The following is a 26,739-nucleotide window of genomic DNA, read 5'->3' as shown; positions in this document are numbered from 1 at the left end:
TTTATATAAATGAAATTAGGCAAAGTTGGGTTCTGTGTTTCATTTTCGCCTTAAATGCAAGATTGTTCCAATGAAGCGTTTTCACAATTAGCTGGAACGCTTCCGTATTGAAAGAAGTTGATGTTGAGTGGTGGGTTGTTACTTTTAAAGGAAGCAGTGGATTGCAATGGACATTGAAATGGCGGCTTATAATATAGGAATTCAATTTACATAATACTTTTGATCCTAAATACATCATCAAGTTCGACTCATTTTGGTAGAAAAAAGAAACAAGTTCCTTGGTATTTGAAAGTGTGTAACATAGAACTGGAAGGGACCTTAGATTATTATTATTATTACAACTATTATAACAATAGCTAACATATAGCATTTATGGTTTACAAATATTATCTTCTTTGAACCTCACAACAACCCTAGAAGTATGTATTATAATTATCCCCATTTTTCAGATGGGCAGACTGAAACAGAGATTAAGTCACTTGCCTATGGGTCACACCGCTAATGCATGTCTGATTTGTATTTGTACTCCGGTCTTTATGAGCCAGGTCCATCACTCCATCTTCTGTACCCCCTACCTGCCTCTAGATATTAAGGAGTCCACCCCCTCCATTTTACAGATGAGGAAACTGAGGCCTACAGATGGAGAGTGACTTGCTGAATGGCAGATGGCAGAGCCAGGATTCAAACATAGATTTCATGAATCCAATGCTTTTTCTGTCCCTTTTGAGAATCTTTTATGACCATGTAGTAAAATACGTTTTAAGGTGAGCTTCATTGGAAAATTGCTGCCAAAACAAGAGAGGATATTCTCCTATCAGGCAAGTCAAAATGTAGAATAAAACTGTTTACATATAAACTATATTTTTTAAAAGCCAAATTAAATAGGAAATAAAATGAAGGGACAGTCTAACCTTTTAGTTTAGGATAAGTTGACTTTTAGTTAATGATTAGAGGGGAAAATAACTAAATTTTACCACAGATTTAGTTTACTTTAAATATTCTCTTGATCATCACCTTTAAAAGCATTTGCTGATGTTTATGTTCATATATTTTAGTTAAGAGATAGCATGGCATGGTGGATAGAGAGCTGGCCTCAGAGCCTGAAAGACCTGAGTTCGATTGCTGCTTCCTGTACTTACTAGCTGTGCCACTCCGGGCAAGTCACTACACAACTCTCTAGGATTACAGTTGCAGAGAAAGTACTCACCCGTATTAGAGGGAGTTTCCCTCTCCCATATTATGAATTTTTTTAAAAATAACTCAAAACTGAGCAAATTTTACTGTCTCAGTTATAGTTCTCCAGACCAGTATAGGCCGTAGAGATATCAACAAGATGAAGATCATTAAAAATTTTATGTAAGAAGCCATCCTTCCACAGATTGGAATTCAGACAACAAATGGACTTGAGCTAGCCTTTGAATAACACATCCTTTTTCTTTTTCGGAGTGCAAATTAATACAGACATATTTCATCCTATGTCATCAACTGGTTACTATGAAAACATGATGTTGGATGAAACAATATTATAGGGGGCTGAGGAGAATTAACATCACTGGAGTTCAAATGCTAACTCAGATCATCATAGACAAACCAAATTGTGTTAGCCTAATAACGTTTCCAGATATTACATTGGAGTTTGGTAATAAAGTATTAATGATATTATCAAAAGATGACATTGATCAGGGTAATATCATGTTGGATATGCTTATTCTTTAAACAAAACTGTAATGGCAATATTTAAAATATTTCAGAATTTTAGATACGCATGCACACATTTACAGATAAACAAATGATATCCTAATTTTGACTCTCATCTATTCACTAAAATGACTTCCTAAGGACCTTCACCAGATAATACTTAGCTACCCTGGTTATATTTCTTGTGTATACTTTTAAAGTAATAAAAATACCTTCCTTTTAGATATTATATGATAAAAGATGGTTAAGTGATTCAGACAGAACCTACCTATCATTAATTCTAATTAGTGAGGTTTGGCTGTACATATTATCTCATAATGTAGGCAAATTGGAAAGAATTAGATATGAAGTAGTATCTATGGACACTTTATAGTCATATATGGAGAGTTTTTTTGTCTTTATTTCTTTATTTAGTATTTTTTTAGTTTTCAACATTGATTTCCACAAGATTTTGAGTTACAAATTTTCTCCCCATTTCTTCCCTCCTCCTTCCCCAAGATAACATATATTCTGATTGCCCCTTTCCCCAGTCTGCCCTTCCTTCTGTCACCCCACTCCTCCCCCTTATCCCCTTTCCCCTTACTTATAGGGCAAGATAGATTTCTATACCCCATTGCTTGTATATCTTATTTCCCAGTTGCATGTAAAAAAACCTTTTTTTTTGAGCATTTGTTTTTAGAACTTTGAGTTCCAAATTTTCTCCCATCTTCCCTCCCCACCCACCCTCCTTAAGAAGGCAAGCAATTCAACATAGGCCACACGTGTATCATTATGGAAAGCCCTTCCATAACAGTCATGTTGTAAAAGATTAACTATATTTCCGTCCATCCTGTCCTGTCCCCCTTTATTCACTGATATGGAGAGTTTTATTCAGAGTTATGAAATGAGTTGCTCCTTGGGTATTAAAAAAAAAGTCAGTAACCCTAAATAATATCTCAGAACAAGAAAATGCATAAATTTGAGTACAACTTGAGGGGGCCATTTTGTTTTCTTTTTTTAAAAATAAGTTGCTGTGTGTCTGTTGGAATTGGTTTTCAATAAATCTTGATTCTTAATTCAATTCAGTTTTATATAGTCACCATATGATTAGCCCTATCCCAAGCATGAAATATTACAAATGAAACTACATGTTTAAGACCAAATTGAAACTGTTTGAGGTCTAAACTATATGCTGTGGTGAAACTTTTGGAAGGATATTTGTTTGGGTGATAAAAGCATCTGGGAATTGTAGAGCTGGACAGGACTTCAGAGGTATTCAGTCAATGGACATTTATTGAACAAGTATGATGTGCCACACACTGGGTTAAATACTAAAGATACAAAGGGGAATAAAAGTAGCTCCTTCCCTCAAGGAGCTTACTGTCTAATGGGGCAAACAACATGGACATCTAGGTATGTACAGGTTATATATTCAGAATAAATGGAAGTTAATCTTAGAGAGGAAGTCAGTTGTTGCTGGGAGGACTCTTGCCAGACCTGGTGCAGAAGATGACACATGAACTGAGTCTTAAAGATGCCAAGGATTCTAAGAGACAGAGATGGGAAAGGCTGCTGAGTGATGCTGTTTGGAAGTCTTGAAATGGCACTGGAGAGCAAGGATTATAATTATGTGATTGCAACTGAATCAAAGGGTATGTAGCCAGAACTAGAAATGATGGCCAGAAATGTAGCGTCAGTCCAAGAGAACAAGGTCTTAGTGAGTGCTAGAAGATAGAGCAAGACAGAAAATAGTGTAAATTAAAGAAAATTTATTAATTATGGAGTAAGCATTCCAGAGAGCACAGTGGAAGAGGTAGACAAATATGGAGTAGGACATTGAGGATGTAGGATTGATGAATGAGGGAGCATACAGCTGGAGTTGGAAAGTGTGTGGGGGGGCGGGAAGCGTATTCTCTGTCAATCAGGGGTTCCATATCACTGAGCTGGGGAGAGTACAAGGAAACAGCAGCATGTTGACCACTGGGAAATGGGTATCATTGAATTCTCATCTTGAAGCCAGATGATTAGAGGGTTTAAGGCTGGTCCTGGAGGTCCTAACAAGTATTTATTTGGTCCTAAAAAGCATTTATGTAAGTGCTTCCTATATTCCAGGCCCTCCTAGGAATACAAAAAAGGGCAAAAATGTAGGCTTTGCCCTCAAGGAACTCACGTTGAAATGAGGAAGACAACACACAAACAAATCTATACATACAGGATATAGATAGATAGACAGACAGAGAGACACACACGTGTGTGTGTGTGTGTGTGTGTGTGTGTGTGTGTGTGTGTATGGTTATATAGATATGGTAGACAAGGTGAGGGATATATATATATATATGGTTATATAGATATGGTAGACAAGGTGAGGGGGAGAGAAGAGAAAAAGCCTTCTATAAATGGTGGAATTTGAGCTGAGTCTTAAATGAAGCTGGGGAGGGATAACCTTCAACTGCCTGGCCTGCCCTATTGCTGTGAGCTAAGAGATGTCTGGAAGACCTCATAGCAGGCCCAAGCGAGAGGTGGCATGTTCCTAGCCAGAAAGCAGGAGCAGCTGTGTCTTGGGGCCCCATGTGGGTCTAGCCTGGACCAGAACAGGAAAGCACTGCAAAAAATCCTTGAAAACCAGACATCCATCCCCTGCCCAATGAACTGGATGGCTCCAATTAAAAGGTAGTCTTTTTCTACATCAGGCTGGCACTGGCCTCTCGGCAATTTCTAACCCTTCTCCTTGTTCTGAAGTCTGGGCCACAGTAGAACCATTCTGATCTCTCTTTTACATGAAAATTCTCAAACCCTTAGCTATCATATTCTCCTCACCTACTTCTACTCCCTAGATTCCAAGTATTCCTTTATCTAGGCTAAAGAGCTATGATCCTTTCTTTAAAAAAAAAAACAAAACCAAAACTTACCCAAAAAATCCAAACTTCACAAGTACCAAAGGAAATTAATATTTCCATATATGAAGTAGACCAGAAAAATAGGCTTATATGTGGAACCATGAACCTATAGTAAATATATAACAAATTACAAATAAATAGATAATATAGTCATACATAATGTATATCCTATTAATACATAATATATAAATACACAATAAATCCAACATGTTAATTTCAATTAATATTTTTCAATTAACAAACCATTGTTTTCTCTCTTCACCCTCTTCTTTCCTTTGAAAAGAAAAAAGGAAAAATCAAACCCTTGTAACAAATAGGCATAGTCAAGCAAAACAAATCCCAGTGTTGGCCATATCCAAAAACATATGTTTCATTCTACATATTGAGCTTATTCTCTCAGGAAGTGGCTAACATTCTTTTTCATCAGTACTCTGGAATCATTGTTGGTAAGTGCATTGATCAGTGTTCTTAAGTCTTTCAGAGTTGATCATTTTTAATTACATTTTTGTACATGCTACTTTTTTTCACTTACTAGTATTTTTTTTTCCAGTTACCTGTAATGATAGCTTTCAACATTCGTTTTTATAAGATTTTGCATTCCAAATTTTTCACCCTCCCTCTCTTCCCTCCTTCCTCCCCAAGACAACAAGCAATCTGATATAGGTTATACATAGACAATCATGTTAAACATATTTCCACATTAGTCATGTTATGAAAGAAGAATTAGAACAAAAGGGAAAAACCACAAGAAAAAAAAAACAAAAATATCAAAATAGTCTGCTTCGATCTGCGTTCAGACTCCATAGTTCTCTCTCTGGATGTGGTTAGCATTTTCCATAATGAGTCTTTTGGAATTGTCTTGGATCGTTGTATTGCTGAGAAGAGCTAAATCTATCATATGCACAATGTTGCTGTTACTGTGTACAATGTTCTCCTGGTTCTGCTTACTTCACTCAGCATCAGTTCATGTAAGTCTTTCCAGGTTTTTCTGAAATCCACCTGTTCATCATTTCTTCTAGCACAATAGTATTCCATCACAACTTATTTAGCCATTCTCCAATTGATGGGCATCCCCTCAATTTCCAGTTCTTTGCCACCACAAAAAGAGCTGCTATAAATATTTTTGTACATGTGGGTACTTTTCTCTTTTTTATAATCTCTTTGGGATACAGACCTAGTAGTGGTATTGCTGAGTCAAATGGTATACACAGTTTTAGCCCTTTGAGCATAGTTCCAAGTTGCTCTCCAGAATGGTTGGATCAGTTCACAACTCCACCAACAAAGCATTATTAGTTTTCTAGTTTTCCCACATCTTCTCCAACATTTATCATATCAAGGGATGTTATCATATCCATTTTTGTCATACTAGCCAATCTGATAAGTGTGAGGTGTGGGCACCTCAGAGTTGCTTTAATTTGCATTGCTCTAATGAATAGTGATTTAGAGCATTTTTTCATATAACTATAGATAGCTTTAATTTCTTCATCTGAAAACTGCCTGTTCATATCCTTTGACCATTTATCAATTAGGAAATGACTTGTGCTCTTATAAATTTGATTCAGTTGTCTATATATTTGAGAAATGGGGCCTTTATCAGAAACACTGGCCACAAAAATTGTTTCCTGGCTTGCTGTTTTCTTTCTAAACTTGACTGCATTGGTTTTGTTTGTGCAAACCGTTTTTAATTTAATGTAATCAAAATTATCCGTTTTGCATTTCATAATGTTCTCTATCTCTTATTTGGTCGTAAATTCTTCCCTTCTTCATAGTTCTGACAGGTAAACTATTCTTTGATCTCCTAATTTGCTTATGGTATCATCCTTTATGTCTAAATCATTACATGTTACTTTCAAAACTGTCACCCATTTTTCCTTCTGAACTTCTTTCTCTTACGTGCATTAGAAATGCACAATGACTTTTTTTTTCCTTTTCTTTTTTCTATTTTTGGCAATACCATACACCTCTCTTAGCCACCGAATGCTACTCCATGATGAAGTGTTGTGTATTTCCCTCCATCTTATCTTATAGTTTTCCTCTCTTTATCCACCACCCCCTCTTTACAAAGAAGAGGGTAGTGAGAGAGTAGGGTTATCAGTAATGTGCTCAGTAATGCAAATCTTTTCTTCCCATTGCCCAGATCTGATCCTAGTTTTTTACCCTTCCTTCCTTCCTTCCTTCCTTCCTTCCTTCCTTCCTTCCTTCCTTCCTTCCTTCCTTTCTCTCTCTCTCTCTCTCCTTTCTTTCTTTCTTTCTTTCTTTCTTTCTTTCTTTCTTTCTTTCTCTCTTTCTTTCTCTCTTTCTTCTTTCTTTCTTCTCCTTTTGATCCACCCTCCAATCTTGGAGTTTGTTTTACTTATGACTGACTAGTCCCTCCCTGAATAGACCCTTCCTTTTAATCCCCACCTTTTTTATCGATTTGAAAATATTTTTTATTGGACATGTTTTAAAAATAGGATTGATGGTAGACTCATTAAAACTTCAGGGTAGTGTCTATGAAAACAGTCTATAAATGGGCCAGCTCACATAAGACCTGGTGGTACAGTTGTATATGGAAACATCTTAGCTGCCCAAGGATAATCCATTCATTTAAAATTATGCAAACTTGACTGAGTCACCACTAAGGGTGAGATTTCATCTCCTGGCCATAGAAAAATAGTACAAAATTAAATTTGAAACTAATTTTTAAAAATTTATTGTCCTCAATTTTCTAGAATTGTCCTAGAAAAAAAAAATATCAAAAACAGCCTTTACTTTCCACAGCTCTTTACCGAAACTGATGGTGTAATTGTCCTGGAGACTTAATTGGCTTCCTGGGGGCAGAAGTACAAAAGCCGGCCCTGGAGTCCCTACCTCTCCTCCCTTAGCCACACCAGCAGGGCCCACAGAGGCAGAGAAGCTCCACCCAACTAAATTAGGCCTAAATAGCGTACCTGTGCTAGGGCCAAAGCAGTCTCCTTTAGTTAACTGTTAGAGGGTGTATGAGTCTTTCATTTCATTCCAGTCTTGAAACTCATTCACCAAATTAGCCCGAGTCAGTACCGGCTTACAACATCGTCAGCTCAATGATGTCTCAGCAAACATTTCCTCTTTTATTAGTCAGAACCCATCCAGAATAACAATCCACCTCATACCTTTCAAAGAATGAAAATATCATTAGAGTCAAGAATTTATCGACTGTTCTGCTTTTAGCAGACTTGAAGACAGCTGAATTCCCCTGTCACTGTTGTGTTTTATGTCTTAGGAGGTTTGTGATCTGTTTTCTAAACTCGTCATCCACTGCCTCCTGGCCCTGGAGTCCAGAGTATATTCCTACCCTAAAATTACTTCTGTTCCCTTGTCCCATCTGTTAAATGAAAGAATTGGATGAAATGACTGTTAATATCCCTTCCAACTCTGGATTCTAGAATCCTTTGACTAGGCCTCCCTGAGCTGGATTCAAATTCATATTCCCACAAACCTGAGCTTTTTAAATGAACATTGGCACCCACAAAGTGACGTTCATTCCACTGGCTAAAGCTTCTTTCAAACCTATTCCACGCCTGCACATGCTCTTAATGGGGAAGGGAAGGGGACAAGCATTTATTAAGTACCTAATATATGCTAGGTAGGGTCTGTAGTCAGGAGGACCTGAGTTCAAATCCGGCCTCAGACACTTGCTAGCTGTGTGACCCTGGGCAAGTCACGTCTCCCTGTTTGCCTCAGTTTCCTCATCTGTAAAATGAACTGGAGAAGGAAATGGCAAACCATTCCAGTATCTTTGCCAAGAAAGCCCCAAAAGGGGTTTACAGACACAAGTGAAACCATTCAGCAGCCAAAAATATGCTAGTTACTGTGTTAAACACTTTATAGATATTGTCCCAACTGATCCTGATAACAATCCTAAGATGTAGGTTTTATTATTGTGTCCATTTTACGGGTGAGGAAACTAAGGCAGACCGAGGTTAAATGAGTTGCTCAGGGTCACATAGCTAGGTAATATCTGAGGCTGGATTTGAACTCAGGTCTTCCTAACTCTAGACCCAATGCTCTGTCCACTGCACCGCTTAGTTACTGCCTATCTTGTGGTGGATACATGTAACCCAGTGTCTTGAATAATGAAGCATTTTTAGTATACTGATCCATTCCATTTATACAGTAAGAGCAGAACATTTGTCATCTTCAACGTGCATCTTTCTAGATGTTAATAGTTCTACATAGAAGTGCATGGATTATTTCAGGAGTTAGAGAATAAATCTTACTAGCCATCATGGATTATTGCAGCTCAATAACCTCCCACAGCCCACTAATTTGCTTTGTAAAAATGTATGTAATCTGTTTTATTAGCTGTTCATGTAGAGGGAGATTCTTCTGTTGTGGGGCGTCTTTATATTGTCATTTCTGAATAATGAGCTATGTAGCATCTTTTGGTTGAATCTTTGTGTCTCCAGCGTAATGAGGCTGCTTAAAAAAAAAAAAACAACTTATTCAGAGTGAAAAGTTTTCTTAATGAATTTGACTTTTTCCCTACATCATAGGAATTTCATTAAGATTTATCAGTTCAGATCCATCCAGTTATAGTGGTGTGTTCCCAATTAGAGCTGAGTATCTATTAAGGCAATTATAGAGGGACCCTGGGTTGAGAACCTAAAATGTTGAGGAATAATGATTCTGTCATCCTTTCTTTCTTTCAAGATCATGAACATTTTTTAATTCATTGAGTTAGGAGAAGATTGGGGGGGGAGGGGGCAGCAAAGTGGTGCAGTGAGTAGAGCACTGGCCCTGGAGTCAGGAGGACCTGAGTTCAAGTTTGGCCTCAGACACTTGACACACTTAGCTGTATGACCTTGGGCAAGTCACTTAACCCCAATTGCTCTGCCTTCACCCCTTCCAAAAAATTTTTTTTTAATTTAAAAAAAAGAGGAAGATTGGGAAACCTTGTTTCCTGCGAAGTAACAGTTCTTAGCCTTTTTGGAACCCTTTGGTTGGCTGGTGAAGCCTGTGGACCCCTTCTCTCTGTTTTTAAATGTGTAGGATACATAGAATTATGCAGGAAACCAATTAAGTTGAAATACAATTATCAAAATGTTTTTTGAGTTCACAGACTCGATTTAGAATCCTTGCTCTAAGGGGATGGGTCTTTTACAAAGTCCATAATAATTTAGTTCAATTTATTGGTTTTAAGGGCAGCCCCATTTTTCTACTCATTCAAGTCTGCAGGCTCAGAATTAACCTTGACTCCTCACTCATCCTCACCCAATATTTCTACTCAATTGCTCTCTTAATTGTCCTACTTCTATAAACACCCCTCTCCTCCACCATCGTTTAAGCAGTTCTCCCTTTTCACCTATACCATCCTCCCTGCCTCAGTTGCAACCTTCTCTCTACTTTGAAATCCTTCCTCACACCAAAAGCGATATCCTAAAGCACAGGTTTAACCATGTCACTCCCCTCCACAATAAACTCCAATGGCTCCCTATTGCCCGGGATCAAATATAAACTCCTCTCTTTAGCTTTTCACAACCTAGCTGTCACAAACTACCTTTCCAGTCTTTTTAAATATTACTCCCTTTCATGCACTCCATGGTCCAGTCAAACTGGTCCTCTTTCTGTTCCTTGTAAATGGCAAAACATCATCCAAGTCCTTGGCTTTGCACTGTGTCCCATACATGGAGTTTACTCCCTTCTCTGCTTCTTGAAATCTTTTGTTTCCTTCAAGACTTAGCTGAAGCTTTATCATCTATATGAAGCTTTCCCTACCCTCCATCCCAACCAGCTGCTAGTATCTGCTCTCCCACAATTAATTTGTATTTACATCATTATGTATTAGAATAAATAGGTGGCCCAGTAGGTAGGGCCACTGGGCCTGGAGTCAGGAAGACCTGAGTTCAAATCCAGTCTCAGACACTTAAAGATGGTATATGTTTTTCTTTTACAAAAAGATAAGTGTCCCCAATTTGCTGACTTTTTCTATGATGATGAGTGACTGTCATTAATATGCTACCTAGCAAATACTTTGAGTTCCAAATTCTCTCTCTCCTTCAAGCCCCTCCCCGACCTATTGAGAAGACAAGCAGTGATACCCATTATATATGTGAAGTCTCCATATCAGCCATGTCTAGCAGATTTTTTAAAAAATCATTATTTATTTAATATTTTTAGTTTTCAGCATTAATTTTCACAAGACTTTGAATTACAAATTTTCTCCCCATTTCTACCCTCCCCCCACTCCAAGACAGCATATATTCTGACTGCCCCTTTCCCTAGTCAACCCTCCCTTCTGTCACCCCACTCCCCCCCATCCCCTTTTCCGTTACTTTCTTGTAGGGCAAGATAGATTTTTATGTCCCATTGCCTGTGTATCTTATTTCCTAGTTGCATGCAAAAGCTTTTTTTTGAACATCTGCTTTTAATACTTTGAGTTCCAAATTCTCTCCCCTCTTCCCTCCCCACCCACCTTCCCAAAGAAGGCAAGCAATTCAACATAGATCACATGTGTATCATTATGCAAAACCCTTCTACAATACTCATGTTGTGAAAGACTAACTATATTTTTCTCCTTCCTATCCTATCCCCCTTTATTGAATTTTCTCCCTTGACCCTGTCCCTTTTCAAAAGTGTTTGCTTTTGATTACCTCCTCCCCCTATCTGCCCTCCCTCCTATCATCCCCCCTTTTTTATCTCTTTCCTGTGGAGTAAGCTATCCAATTGAATGTGTATGTTATTCCCTTCTCAGGTCAAATCTGATGAGAGCAAGATTCACTCATTCCCCCTCACTTGCCCCCCCTTACCTCCCAACAGAACTGCTTTTTCTTGCCACTTTTATGTGAGATAATTTACCCCATTCTATCTCTCCCTTTATCCCTCTCTCAATATATTCCTCTCTCATCCCTTAATTTTATTTTATTTTTTTAGATATCATCCCTTCATATTCAACTTACCCTGTGCCTTCTGTCTATGTGTGTGTGTGTGTGTGTGTGTGTGTGTATGTATGTGTATGTATATTTCCTTCAGCTACGCTAATAGTGAATGAACCTTATGAATTATACACATCATCTTTCCATGTAGGAATGTAAACAAAACAGTTCCACTTTAGTAAGTCCTTTATGATTTCTCTTTCTTGATTACCTTTTCATGCTTCTCTTGATTCTTGTGTTTGAAAGTCAAATATTCTATTCAGCTCTGGTCTTTTCACTGAGAAAGTACTTTTTCTCAAGCTTGAGGGGCTGTGCTGTTGTTTTCAGAGCTATTTCTGTACAGCAAGCTCTGCCACACCAGCCTCCTCCTTTCCCGAGAACCACCAACTGGGACTGTGACTCAGATCTTAAGCAGGCTCTGCACTCCTGCTCTGATCTACCACTTAATTCCTCCCACCAGGTGGGCCTGGGGCTAAAAGCAACTGCAGCTCTAGTTCTGTAGCTGCACCACCCCCGCTGTCCCCAGGGCGGTGGCTGAACCGCAAACTCCTTCCACTCTGTCCCCCACAGCTTTTCCCACTAACCTTCTCTGTTGTCTTTGGTGTTTGTGGGTTGAGAAGTCTGGTAACTGCCACAGCTCACTGATTCAGGGCACTAGGGCCTGTTCCACCCACCTCCCGGTCTAGTTGGTCCAGGCGCAGCCCACACTGGGCTCTGCTCCTCTCTGCTCCCAGCTCTGTGCGATAGACCTTACCCAGGGACCATCCAGGCTGTCCTGGGCTGGAGCCCTGCTTCCCTCTGCTATTTCATGGGTTCTGCAGTTCTAGGATTTGTTCAGAGCCATTTTTTATAGGTTTTTGGAGGGACCTGGGGGAGAGCTCTGCAAGTCCCAGCTTTCCAGCTGCCATCTTGGCTCCACCCCCCTAGCAGATATTTTCAAAAAAATTAAGTATACATGGAAGGGAGGGGGAGAAAATTTAAAATTTATGGAAGTGAATGTTGAAAATAATAAATAAACTAATAAAAAAAGGTAAAAAATATTAAGTATACTTAGTCTATTCCCTGATGGTAAGGTGACTCACAAAAATAACTAAATTATATCAGGGAAGAAGGAAATTATTGGATTTCAACAAAACCTTAAGCACAGGATGGAGTTGAAGAATGACTGTCAAGAATTTGTTGAGCGCAATCAACAATGTCCTTCAATTTGGAGCTATAGTCCCCCTTTTTAGCTGTGTTAGCCATTTAAAGCTCCCATTGAAATAAATTGAACTTAGGACCACGTTCAGGTATGTAGTATATAAATAAACAAACATCTGTTAGAGATGCATGTTCAAAAATGTTTAACCAGTAGCAGTATGTAGACAGGAAGATTTAGAGACCAGTGACTAAAGCACAATGTCTCCATTAGGGATGGTGTCACAGACCTGAAAAAACCTTGCTCAAATTTTTAAAGAGGTTGCTATAACTTCTTCCTAGGGAATTTTTTTGTTACTGTTTAATTGCCCAGATGACCCTCACTGCTCTGGGATGCAGGCGTTGAACCTGTAGCTGTCTAGTGATGGAGTAGTTCAATTCCACTTTTTGATTACATACTTTCAGTATTTTTCAGCTCAAAATTCATTGCCCTCAATGATGCCTTACAGACATCACCTTCCTTTTGGGCAGCTAGAGTCAAAGAGACCAGAGTTCAAATCTAGCCTCAGACCCTTACTTGCTGGTGTCCCTTCAAAAGTCACTTAACAACCCTGTTTGCCTCAGTTTCCTCACCTGTAAAATGGGGATAAGAATACAACTACTACTTCCCAGGGTTATTGTAAGACTTGAATGAACTAATAATCATAAAGTGCTTAGGAGAGCCTTTGGTAAGTGCTATATAAATGTTAGCTGTTACTGTAATTCAGTAAATAGAAAGAGTATTTAACAAAATAAGATAGACTAGGAAAACATGTAGAAAATCTAGCAGGAAAATAGGTGAGTTTTTGATCCACCGGCACTTTATCCTCTCCTCTCCATTAAGCATGTGCACAAAAATATATAAGGGTTTATATATGATATATAATATATATAGCATATATATATTATATATCATATATAAATGGGTTTCCCTTTGGAAACCCATTTGGTTCAGAATGGCTCCAGAGTCCAGCCTAGGGGATGGGGTACACTGTTTTGGATCTGCCTTGGGGAAACATTTGTAGAATCCATAGATTTGGCTGCAGGCAGGTCAGGAAACCTACAAATTACCATTCACTTTACTGCACTCTGTACCACACCATTAACATCCATCTTTCCATTTCATACTTTGCATCTGTTTCCATCTTACCCATTTGTCATTTAGACCACTTATTGATCAAGAGACAGTTGACAACTATTCTTCCTAAATGCTTGGCCAGGTTGTTAAGATGGCATCAAGAAATAGGTTAGAGTGGGCTCCTCCTCTAGTGACTCATGGGAGCTATAGGCAAGCTCCTTGTCCTTTATCAGGCAATGAAGACAAAGGTACCTTAGAGAGGGAAAGATAACAGATGTACATAAAGACCCGGTAGAAGCTTAGGTAATGTCTACCATCTATCTATACCTTCCAACTCAGACCTCAGAGGCATCTCTCCTCCCAGAAAATGTCATTTCTGGTGGAGAATATTATAGCCAGAAATACTGAAGGAGGAATAGATAGATAGTTATTCCAAAGACATATTTCTCCCTTCCCTTCTTACATATACTTGGTAAGTCAAAGAGCTGTAATTATATGATTGCCATCTTCTTAAAGTCACCCGTGGATGACGTGGTAGTTTGCTCTGTCTTTGTACTCTCACCACTTAGCACAGTGTCTGGCACATAGTAGGTGTTTAATAGCTGCCATTAAATGACTGGATGGATAACTGTTGATTATTCAGGCTGCTTGAGCTGCACCTTTATTTAGAGCCACTGTATTGAAAGGATAGTGAGGATTTGGGGAGGTAATGCTTCATCAGAGTAATTTGAGTCATTGACTCATAAATCAGTGAAAAGAAAAAAGAAAAGAGAACTAACCAGGTAGGGGAGGATGTGGAAAATATGAAGTCTCTCTTCTGCCTATAAATCCTACTAGATCTCTAACTTCCATGAATCATGCAATCAGTTCGTTAAAGTCTGACTTTGTGCCAGGCCCAGGGAATAAGCCAATAATGAGATTGCTTTTGCCTTCAAGGAACTTGTATTCTATCATGGAAGATAATTTTTACACATATAAACATATGCAAAGTGTATACAAGATAGATACTGGGTCCTTTTTCAGAGGATACCCTAGCAGCTGGGTGGCACTTGAGCTGCGATTTGAAAGAAACTGGGGCGTTCCCAGAGCAAAGAGGGCATTCCAGACAGGAGAAACTGCCTAAGCAAAAGCACAGAGATAGGAAATGGCATGCTTTGTATACAGGACAGCAAGAAGGGACAATTTGCCTGGATTGTAGAATGCATAAGGGGGAGAAATGAACAAAAGTAGGAAAAACAAAACTCCTAAGCCATTTGGAAGTTTGAAGCTACGTACACACCTAAGTGCAACTTTTAGTATTCATACACATCCCTCCCCTCACTTTTTTTTCATCCTGACCTTTGATGTCACTGATATTTGGGACATCAGCCAGCAATAGATATTTATTAAGCACTTATTATTTGTCAGACATTGTGCTAAGCAAGCTTTAGAGACTCAAAGAAAGGCAAAAACAACTTTCCGTGGCATGGAAATACAAACCAACAATTCAGGTTGCCAACTCATCATTAACTCATAGGCTCAGAGAGTTGATTGAGGTACTGAAAGGTAAAGTGATATTCGCCCTTGATCCCACAACTAGTATTTGTCAGGGGCAGGGTTTAATCTCCATTCTTCCTGATTCTAAGGTCAGCTTTCTGTCTACTATGTCTACTAGTAATATGGTACCTAGCAAACTTATTTCCCATGAGCCTCTGTAACTGTAAAAATCCCTTTTCAACCTAACTTCTACCACACTCATCATCCATTTCTCATTTTGTTTATCACAACATCACAGCTTGCATCATCTACATCCTATTAACCAGTTGTAGCCCTGATCCATTAGCATAAGGGTCTACTGTGGTGATTCAAGATAATGGATAGTGGAGGCCTCAGTAGAAGCTTCTGAGATATATATTTGTTCCCTCCCATAGTCACTTCTTCCTCAGGTTTAAACTACAGTTTTATGGTACTCCTTCAAAAACTTTTTTAAGAAGTTAATTTTAATTTTTTTGTTATTCTGAACTTGATAACCATCCATAGATGAGATTTCCATATACAAAGGACAGCAAGAGAGATGATCTTAAATTGCAACTATTTAATGCACTTAAAAAATGTAAGAAATTTGCCTTAGTTGCAAAATTGTCCCTGTTTGTCTCTGTGTATCTCTCAACTCCTTTCTATTCTACTTGATTCTATGCCTATTTTTAAATGTTTGTTCCTTTTCTTTTTTATTGGCATCACTATTACTCCCACATGCCCTTCTACCTCTTCTCCACCTCCTCTCTCCCCGCCCCCCCTACCTGCCCAAAGCCTTCCATTGTTACAAATAGTCAGACAATACAAAATCAACGCATTGGTCATTCCTGAAAATGTTTGTCTCACCCTCAATGTCTTTGAGTTCGCCCCCTCTTTGTCAAGAGGTAGAACTTTATCATCTGTCTTCTGGAGTTGGTTATTGCAATGATTAGAGTTAAGTCTTTAAAAGTTTTTTTTTTCTTTGAAATGCTGTAGTTGTTTTAAAAGCTTTCTCCTGATTTTTCTTACTTCACTTTCATGAGTTCATAGGAGTCTTCTCAGGCTTCTCTGATCTGTTCCTTTTGTTATTTCTTATGGAACAATCATATTCTATTGCATAAACTAAAATTTGTTCAGCTAATCTCCAATTGATGGGCACCTCCCCTCCTTAGTTCATAATAGAAAACACTACTATATTGTGTGTGTATGTGTGTGTGTGTGTGTGTGTGTGTGTGTGTGTGTGTATAATGGATGTATTATGTATGTGGTTTTTCCTTCTATTTTTGATCTCTTTGCATAGTGTTATTATCACTAGGTCTACACATCTGACTTTTTGGGTGTGGCTCTAAATTCATTACCAGAATGGCTGGAACAATTCATAGTTCCACCAGTACTGCATTAGCATAGACAGCACCTTCAAAAATTGTCATTATTATATTTTTTCATTTATTCATTCAATAAACATTTATTAAACTCCTGCTGTGTGCTAGGCACTGTGCTTACTACTGGGTATTCAAATACAAAACAAGATAGTCTCTGTCCTGAAGGGGCTTCCAGTCTAATGGTGGAAGACAACACATACAAGGAAGCTGCTAAGTTCAGGGCAGGATAGAGAAGGTACCTGATGCGGGGACATGGTGGAAAAGTCAAAAGCAGCAGGTGAGAAAAGAGGAAATGTTCAAGCTAAGCTTCTCCTAAAGTGGACATTTGGAAGTTCATGGCTTCACCCTTCTATCAGAGGGGCAGAGTGGGGTGATGAAGTGGTGTGCCAAGGCTAATTGGGTCTTGCAGGATGATTAGGTTTTCCCAATAATAAGCTTCTTGGGTCATGAGGGAGAAGTCAGATGCCCCAGTAAAATATTGATCTTAAATAATCTGATAGGTGTGAGGTGAAACCACAGAGCTATTTTGAATTGCATTTCTCTTTTTAGTATTTTGAAGCATTTTTTCAAATAGTTGTTGAAAAGTTTCATGTCTTTTGTTGAGAACTGTCTGTTCATTTTCCTTGACCAGTTATCTATCTTATATATTTGAATCAGTTTCCAAATATCTTTGGTAGCTGACCCTTATGAGAATAACTTGCTACAAAGAATTTTTCCCAATTAGCTGTTTCATTTCTAATTCTAACTACATTATTTTGCTTGTGTAAAACCTTTTCAATTTTTCACAAATCAAAAATGTCCATTTTATTTTCTGTGATCTTTCTCTTACCTGTTTGGTTAAGAACTCTTCTATGTTGGTGAAAACTGTCTTCTTTACTACCCCTCTAATTTGTTTATGATGTAACCCTTCACATCTTTGTCTGTACCTGTTTGAAGCTTATATATGTGGTGTAAGGTATTCGTCTAAGCCTAATTTCTGCTTTATCAGACTGCTTTACCATTTCCCCCCACAATTTCTATAGGAGAGTGAGGTCCTACACCACTAATTGATATCCTTGTATTTCTTAAACACTGTGCTGCTATGTTCATTTGCTTTTGGACCTTGTACCTTTGTTCAACTGATCAAATTTTCTAGTTTTTTTTAATTACTACCAAATAATTTTGATTATTTTATACTGTAGTTCAAAATCTAGTTCTGCTAGACCCCTTTCTCCCCACTTTTGTTTGTTATTTCCTCTGAGATTTTAGCCATTTGTTTGTTTTTGTCCAGTTGTATAAAATAACTTTGTCAGTTTGATTGCTGTGGTACTAGTAAGTAAATTAATTTACATGGTACTGTCATTTTTATTATATTGTAACAGCCTAACCACAATCAATTAATATTTCTCCAATTATTTAAAGCTGTCTTTATGTGTTATGTGGTTGTATTCATATAATTCCTCTGTGTGTCTTGGTAGGCATGTTTCAAGATGTTTTATATGTTCTGAATTTATTTTGAATATAATTCCTCTTTATGTAATCCTGCTGTGTTTTGTTAGTAATATACAGAAAGGATTATGATTTTTATGTGTTTATTTTGCACTACTTTGCTGAAATTGTTTCAATTAATTTTAGTTGACTCTCTAGACTTCTTTGTGTAGGCCATCATGAAAAAAGTGACAATTTTATTTTCTCTTTGCATGTTGTTATTCCCTCAATTTCTTTTTCTTGTCTTATCTAGCATTTCTGAAACTATATGACTTGATAATGGTTGCTTTTCCCCTAATCTTATTGGGAAGTCCTGAAGTATTTCTCCATCACAGACAATGTTGGCTCTTGGTTTCTACAGAGAGACAATTTACCATATCAGTAAAAGATCCATGTATTCCTATGGTTTTTAATATTTTTCAACATGAGTATTGTATTTTGTCAGGAGCTTTTTTTAAGGTATTGAAATAATCTTATAATTTTTATTGTTTTTTTAATAAATGTGGCCTATTATAGCTATAATTTTGCTGACACAGACGGAACCATGCATTACTGTTATAATTTCAGTGTAGTCATGGTGTATGATCTTTTTATATGTTACTGTATCTTTTAAATATTTTATTTAGTATTTTTGCATTGATATTCATTAAGGAAAGGTATCTATAATTTTCTTTTTCTGTTTTGCCTCTTTCTAATTTAGATATCCAAACCATATTTATAGAAAGAATTTCATAAAATCCCTTCTATTCTTATTTTAGCAAACATTTTATGTAACATTGGAATTAGTTTTTTTTCTCTGAAGGTTTGATGGAATTCACTTGTAAATCTAGGTGGCCCTAGTTTTCTTTGCTTTTTAGAAGTTTATGGCTTTTTCAATTTATTTTTTCTGAGATGGGATAATTAAAATTTTTTTCTTGTTTTGTTAATGTATTTTATGTTTCTGTAAACATTCATTTCATTTAAATTATTGATTTTTTGGCATATAGTTTCTAATGATTTCTTTTATTTCCTCATCATCTGTTGTGAGTACTCATTTTTTTCATTTTTTGAAATTATCAATTTGGTTTTCCTCTCTATTAAAAAATCTGATGAGCAAATGGTTTAACATTTTTGTATTTTTCAAGCCAGTAGGTTTCTATTTTCAATTTCATTTATCTCTTCTGTGATTTTCATAATTTCTAGTTTGCTGTTTACTTGGAGTTTTTGATTTCTTGCTTTTGTCATTTTTTGGTTCCATGCTCAACCAAAAGATGTGTTCTTTCTCTCTTTTATTGATGGTATAGAATTATGAATTTCCCCTTGACTCCTTGGATTACATTACAGAAGTATTGTTATGCTGTCTCATCCTTTTCTTTAATGCAATTGTATTTTTTCTACTATTTTTTTCTTTGACCCACTAAGTCTTTAGGATTAAATTGTTTAATCTCTACTTAGAAGGCAATAAAGTGGTGCAGTGGATGGAGCAAAGGATCTGTAGTCAAGAAGGCCTAAATTCAAATCTGTTCTCAGACACTGTGTGACCCAGGGCAAGTCACTTAACCTTTCCTCGACTTCCATTTCCTCATCTGTAAAATGGAAAAAAAAAATAGCAGCCACTTTCCAGGGTTGTTGTTAGGATCAAATGAAATGATTTTTATAAAATGCTTTGTCAGCCTTAAAGCACTATATTAATAGATGTTGGTGGTAGTAGTAGTATCCATTTAAAATTTAATCTTTCCTTCAAACACCTTATTGATTCTCATTTTTATTTTGCTCTGGTCATTAAAGAGTGTGCTTTTAATTTTCTGAATTTGTTTAGGAGGTTTTAATGCCCTAGCAAATGCAACTTTTTTTAAAGATGTCATATGCAGCTATGCAATGTGTATATTCCTTTCTACCCCTAGTCAGTAATCACCAGAGATCAATCTTATGTAACTTTTCTAAAATTCTATTCAAATCATTAACTTCTTTCTTTTTTATCTTTTAATTAGATTTGTCTAGTTCTAAAAGGAATACACAGATATCCCTACCTATTATAGTTTTGCTACTTGTTTTTCCCTATAATTTGGTTAACTTCTCCTTCATGTATTTAATAGGATGGTATGCATTGTGGCCTATATCTATTAAAGATTAACATTTTGTCTTTATTTGTTTTAAGCATAATGTAGTTTTTTTGTTATCTCTTTTAACCACATCTCTTTACTGCTCCTTTTTTTGAGATCATCATAATAATATTACCTAAATTTATTTAGCCCTTGCTATGTGCCAGGCACCGTGCTAAGAGCTCATTTGATCTCATCTCATTTGATCATTACAACAATCTGGGGGGGGGTTGGTACTGTTGTTATCCTCATCTTATGGATGAGGAAGCTGAGGCAAACAGAGGTTAAGGGACTTTCCCAGGCTCACATAGCTAGTAAGTGTCTGAGGCCAGATGTGAACTCAGGTCTTTCAGACTCCAGGCTTATCACTCTGTCCTCTGCATCATGATTTTTACATTTTATCTCAAACATGATTCTGTTCTAGCCTTTCATTTCAAAATGTGAATGTTTATTTCAGGTGTTTTTGTTTTGAAGCAATATTTTAGATTCTGCTATTTTGTCTTTTCTCCTGTTCTTTTCTCTTTTATGGGTAAGTTCGTCCCATTCACGTTCATGACTGTGTATCTCCTTCCATCATATCCTCTTGTAATTTTTTTTTCTTTTACCCTCGTCCTGTCCCCAAAACTTCTTTTCAAGGAAGACGATAAAAGAGAAGGCATATGATCAGTGCTAGGAATCTATAATTAAAACAATTTCTTTCACTCTTTTGCTTTTTCTCACTTCATTGCTCCTAGCTGCCAATCACTGATTCTTGCACTGTATTTTCTTTTCATCACCCCGTAAGATCCAACTCCCAAAGTTAATGTTTGCTTTGCTTGTGACTCTTCTTTACTGAGTCTTTTCACCCTCTGAAACCTTCATTTCCACTCTTCTTGTTCCCACCTATTTATCAGTTGAGATTAATATATTTCTATACCACACCAAACACTGTGTGTGTATATGTGTATATATTCCACCTTCCTTTGTCTAATTCAGATGACTGAAGTTTACATGATTTTTACTCCCCCTCCATTTTCTCCATATTTGTATATTCTTTTTTTATGCACTCTAATTATAGGAAATATTAAGTTTTACCACTTTATTTCCTAATGTATTCTATTTTCCCTTCTCTTTTCATTCCTCATTTAAGACCATAATGACACAATAAAACCACCTTCCTGACCCCCTAATATATTTTATTTAATTCTGCTTGTGACCATTGGAAGATTTGTAGGGCTAGTATATCTCTTTTCCTATTAGGATGTAAGCACTTCATCATCATTTAGTCTCTTCCCAATGTCCAATTATATTACTTTTCTAAGTGTCTCTTGATTTCCTGTTTTCATTTCAAAGTTTTTGCTTAGGTCTCATCTTTTCATCAGGAATATTTGAAAGTCAATCATTCTATTAAAGGTCTATTTCCTTCCCCCTCCCCTCATAGGCTTCTTGCAGAATAAGTTATTCTTGGTTGAAAACTTTTATTTTTTGGCCCCTTGGACTGTCCTCAGTCAGAGAACTGTACTCTTTAAGTCCCCTGGAGCATCCGTGGTCATAGTGCTGATGACTTCCAGCCCCTCTTGAATGTCTTTGGTCAAAAGACTTCTCGCCTCCCTAGGGCTTCCAGCCACTGGGAGTATTCCTGGAGATCAGAGCATTGTAGACATTAGGTGCCTCTGGAGAATGACTGGTGAGTACTAGCAGGCTCTCAACCAGTTTACCTCTATTCTTATTAACTGTTCGGGAAGGATCCCTTGCCCAGTGCCCACAAGCCATCTTTTTTGTGCAGTCTTGGGCTTGATGAAGGAAGCTGTTGTTTTCTCTTTGGATTTCTTGAACATTACCTGATCTGGTGCCCCTTTTGAGATCTTTGCTATAAAGAGTACTTGTGGGAGAACTGAGCTCTTCTAAGGCTTTCCCTGTCACCATATTAACTAGACTGATTCCCCTTCAGAATTTTCCATCCTCCAATACTCCTCAACTTTTTTTTCATTAGCTCTTTTATTGGTTTCTCGTGTAGTCCATTAAATGTGCTGGGGTTATAACTCAACTCTTTGTAGAGAGACTGGCTTTTGAGATCATTAATAATTCATAGGCTCCCTGGAATTACATTAGGCCCTTTTAACCAAATTTCTTGAATCTGAATGTATGCAATCTTGTTTCAAATTGTGATATGGAAAAAGACAATTCCAATATCAGCCTCGCTGCCTCAAGTGATATGCCCTCTAACAAAGAAATGCTTGCATTATATCATTTTTTTTGAAAGGTACCCCAAAGAAGGGCAATTAAAAACCTTTGATATAGCCTCGGGGTCAGTAGTGTTGATTATTTACAGGCTGATGGGAGGAGTTAGGAAAAAAAATCATCCCCACTCAGTAGCTAATTGTGGCAAGAAGGATGGATGAGTGTGTTGTTCATCTACTGTGGCTTTCCAGGTTTGCCCTAAGGAGCTTCATGAATCTGTTATTAAGCAGTGCTTTCCCTTCTTCATCACTGAAGTCATAGAAAAAATTAAGATGTATGATCATTGCTGTTGAGACTCAATGTATGTGTGTGTGTGTTTAATTAAATTGAATTCATTAGAGATGCAGATATATAGATCTAAATGTAAATCTGTATATCTATATCTGCCTATCTGATGAATTCAATTAAACAAACATTTATTGTCTAGTGCATGCAAAGGCATTGTGCTAGGTATTGGGGATAGAAATCTTTATCTAGTGATTTTGATTTATTTGTAATAGCTTATTTTTTTCCCTCTTCCAAGTTCTACCTGGTAATCTTGAAGAATGAAAGATATGCATTTTATAATTTATTTTATGTACTAAGAATATAGCTTATATTACCTAGAATTTAGAAGTTAGGTTTCTTTGGTTATTTTTTTTCCCCAGAAAAGCCTACAAGAGAGGTTCGGCCTCTGATGTAAAAAAAAAAATCAGACAGTCTATTGTGTAGTTTCAATCCTCCCAGTTTGAATTTCCTACCAAGTCCCACTGGATTCCATATTCATAAAATATAAAGCAGCTGGCCTGATCAGCAGGCAGCTTAATTCCTTTAATTACTAGGAGTCTGTCAATATCCACAGTAGTGAGTGAGGTATGTTCAAGACATCATTTGTCCCAGAGAAATTTAAATCTATTTAATATGCAGTTAAACCTCTTTTTTTTTGTCTTGAACTTACTGAAAAATAGTGAGAACTATTTTAAAATAAAGTTATTTTTAAATTTCTATGAGTTTCACGTAATGACACACTGTTGCACTTTTATGGAGCAGGAAAAATAAAACATTTGTTCAGTTCGTATATCTAAGGCTGAAACTTAAAAGATCTTAAATAATTCATTTTTTTTATATCTGAGTGGCCCTCCTCTATTGAGGACCACAAGTGACCAGTCATCCACACAATGGATGACTGATGACCTGTTTCCAATAGGCTAGTTGCAACTATTGATTTGGGAAAAAAAAAAAAACAAACAACACTTTCTTGGTATGGTATCATTAAGGAATGTAAGAGCAGTTTTTTTTTCTGGTTGAGTAGTTCTACTCTATGGCAATATCTTTTGACTGAGATTACAAACTGTTATTCCCGATTTGGAGAAGGCAGTGGCATATCCAAAAATTCTGGAGCTTAGAGGAATGGGGGGATGGAACCTGCGGAAGAAGAATGGAGCAGGGCCAGACCAGGCAACAATTCACTTAAATTACAACAAAGTTTGAAGGGGCCTCATCTTTGGGAGACATAGAGAATAGTTTGGACATTATCCTGGTAAACCAAATTCTTTTACTCTGTAACTTCCTCATATTTTGTCCTGGAATAGGGCAAACCACATCTGATACTCCCTCTCCTTTAAGATAGCTCATCAGATATTTAAAGACAATGCTCATGTCCCCCTAATCCTTCTCATCTCCAGGTTTAAACAGTCCCTAGTTCTTAGATAACCCTCATATGACAAGGTTATCAAAGCAGTTCTAGTGAACAAATCTATGCACTTGTTTACTTCTATGTGACAAATCAGGTCTGCAGTGGAGTGATCTGGTTTCTTTTGAATATTGTGTTACAGTCCATCATGCACACATCACTAACTTATCAGAGCCCTGCTTTTAAAATTAGCTTCCCTGAGAATAAAGAGAAAAACATGACCAAGGTAAAGAAAAAGTGAGGATGATTGACATACTCCAAGGGCCCTTTCCTCGAAGGTAGAACAAGAGAGGATGGCACCAACGCCAAGGGGAATGATGGGAAGTGATGTTTCTGTTCTTTTCTCGAATTTAATTCTGCTTTTACTTCCTATGCCTCCTTTCCATCTTCCCTTCTTATCTGTTCAACAAGCCATACAACTGCCTCACTCTGGAGGTAGCCGGTGGCTCAGTGGATAGAATGTTGGGACTGGAGTCAGGAAGACCCGAGTTCAAATTCAGCCTTACAAATTGTGTAAACCTTGGCAAGTCACTTAATCACTGTCCACCTCAGTTTCCTCAACTGTAAATTGGGGATGATAATAGCACTTACCTTGCAGGATTGTTATGAGGATCAAAGGAGATAATATTTGTATAAAGCACAGTGTCTGACACATGGTGGCACTAAATACTTACTCCCTTTCCTTCCCTTCTCTCCTACACCCTGTAGCGGCAAGCACCCTAGCATACCCAGGATGGCTTGCTAGCACAGGTTCTTTGATCTGCTTTTAAAGGAAAGCAACTTTAAAGGGGTCAACAGTCTTCTTTAATTACATTTACTAGTTCAGGGGAAAAGTCAGCCCCCTGAACTCAGAGAAAATACAAGCAGAAAAATTAGCATAAAGACCAACAGACAGGGCTCTTAACTGCCTGATCAAAGCAGTATTGCTATACACTTTACATACAGCACTGAACCGAGAGAGCCTTTACATCTGAGCAGTTGCAGGTCTGAACATATGGCTACTCAGAGTCTTGACCAGAAAATCAAAAGATCCTTCTCATAAGTGAACCCACCAAGCAAAAATACCAACTCAGAGTAATATATAGACTTCTCAGAGCCAGAAGGAATCACAACCCTCCTATCTCAGTGCCTAATCAACGTAGTACCAAAAGGTATGAAAGCCTTCCCCTGAGCAAGCCTCTCCTAAGCAAGCTTCCCTTAATGGGCTCCATATGAAACCTATTAATGGGCAGGAAAGATCTTCATATCCCATTAACATTACAACCCCCCACCCCATTTCTAGTTCTTTTTCTATAATACTTATTAAGGACATAATAAGTATAGAGTACTATTCTAGGTGCTGTAAAACATACAAAATTTAGATAAGACAGTTCCTGCCTTCAAGAAGTTTACAAACTAGTAAGGAAATAAGACACCAAGAAGGGTAGCTATTAATTATACATGATATTACATAATAAGTGCATTAGAGGGTTAAAGAGGAAATTACCAAGGGAGATTTAAGGGGAGAAGTCATTGCTAACCATTTCCCCTACCTCATGATCTGGAAGAAATGTTATGATCTAGTGAAAAGAGCATTGAATTTGGAGTGAAAGGACCTGGGTTTGAATCCCAAGTATTTCACCCCTTTGTAAAGTAGGAAAAATTGGACTAAGTAATTACTAAAAGTCACTCCCAGCTTTAAATCTATGATCCTATGATTTCACAGGGTTTGATGTCATATGCAAAATCTGAAATACTAGTGTATCTTTGCATTCCTCTAGGTTTTGCCTGCGAGATCATTCTAGAGTAAGACAGCGGATCTCATCGTATATATAGAAAATGTAAACAGTCCTGTTCTATCTCTTCCTTCCTGTGATTCATTCTGTTTTTGCCTTTTCCCCTCTTTAGTGCTGTGACCTTGGATACCACGCCAGTCTGAACAGAGCCCTAAGAACATATCTCTCTGCAGAGTATAACCTTGAAACCTCCAGACACGAAGGCCTGGATATCATTGAGAATGCAGTTGATAATTTAGAGCCCCGGAGTGATAAGCAGAGATTCATGGAGATGTACCCTGCCGCCTTCTGCCCACCAATGAAATTTGAGTTTCAGTCTCACATGGGTGATGAGGTCCGTAATTGCTGACTGCTTGAACTGAAGAGGGTGATCCTTCTCTTGCCTTTCTCAATACCTCTACCAATCCAGTGTACTATCTGATTCCATAGTCTCACAAAAAGTTATCATTATAGCTTCCCAGCCTTCCCTCTTACATTATTTGTAATGTTGTGCAAAGTTCAGCTAGTACTGATGGCCATTTAAAGAATGCCGTGTGGGGAACTAATTTTAAAATGGCAGGAAAAGGTGGAGAAGGAAAATTATTTTTATAGAAACATCCACAATGGCAGAACCAAAAAAATTACAGAGAAAAATATTCTGTCTTAAATTCTTGTTTATATCCATTTTCTGAAAATTATAATTGAAGTGAATTTCAAGAGTTAATTATTTACACTTCTGTCCTTAGATAATAATTCCAATCATGACAGCTACGAGAAGAACAAATTATTTGGAATTTACTACATAAAGCGAGATAGACCAAATGTACAAGACAGTACTCAGAGAAAAAAATTCTCAGTTACTATGGTTATACTGACAAGACTGTGTAATATATGCATTGATAATCATATCTATGGAGGTTAAATAAAATATCATATTTTTCATATAAG

The 26,739-nt window shown here is 37.3% G+C and overlaps 1 protein-coding gene across 1 annotated transcript in view; it reads left to right on the top strand.

Annotated features, from left to right (window-relative positions):
* The window catches only part of SRGAP1 (SLIT-ROBO Rho GTPase activating protein 1), a 189,778-nt gene that overhangs the window by 85,562 nt on the left and 77,477 nt on the right, over positions 1-26,739 (top strand). The window contains exon 6 of the mRNA XM_036761289.1: positions 25,925-26,146. Within this exon, the coding sequence (XP_036617184.1) occupies positions 25,925-26,146 (222 nt within the window). The remainder of the gene's footprint in view (positions 1-25,924; positions 26,147-26,739) is intronic.

Source organism: Trichosurus vulpecula, chromosome 5, assembly GCF_011100635.1.
Source record: "Trichosurus vulpecula isolate mTriVul1 chromosome 5, mTriVul1.pri, whole genome shotgun sequence".
Taxonomy (NCBI): Eukaryota; Metazoa; Chordata; class Mammalia; order Diprotodontia; family Phalangeridae; genus Trichosurus; species Trichosurus vulpecula.
The sequence above is the reverse complement of the archived record's forward strand: the minus strand, read 5'-3'. Positions and strand labels throughout refer to the sequence as shown.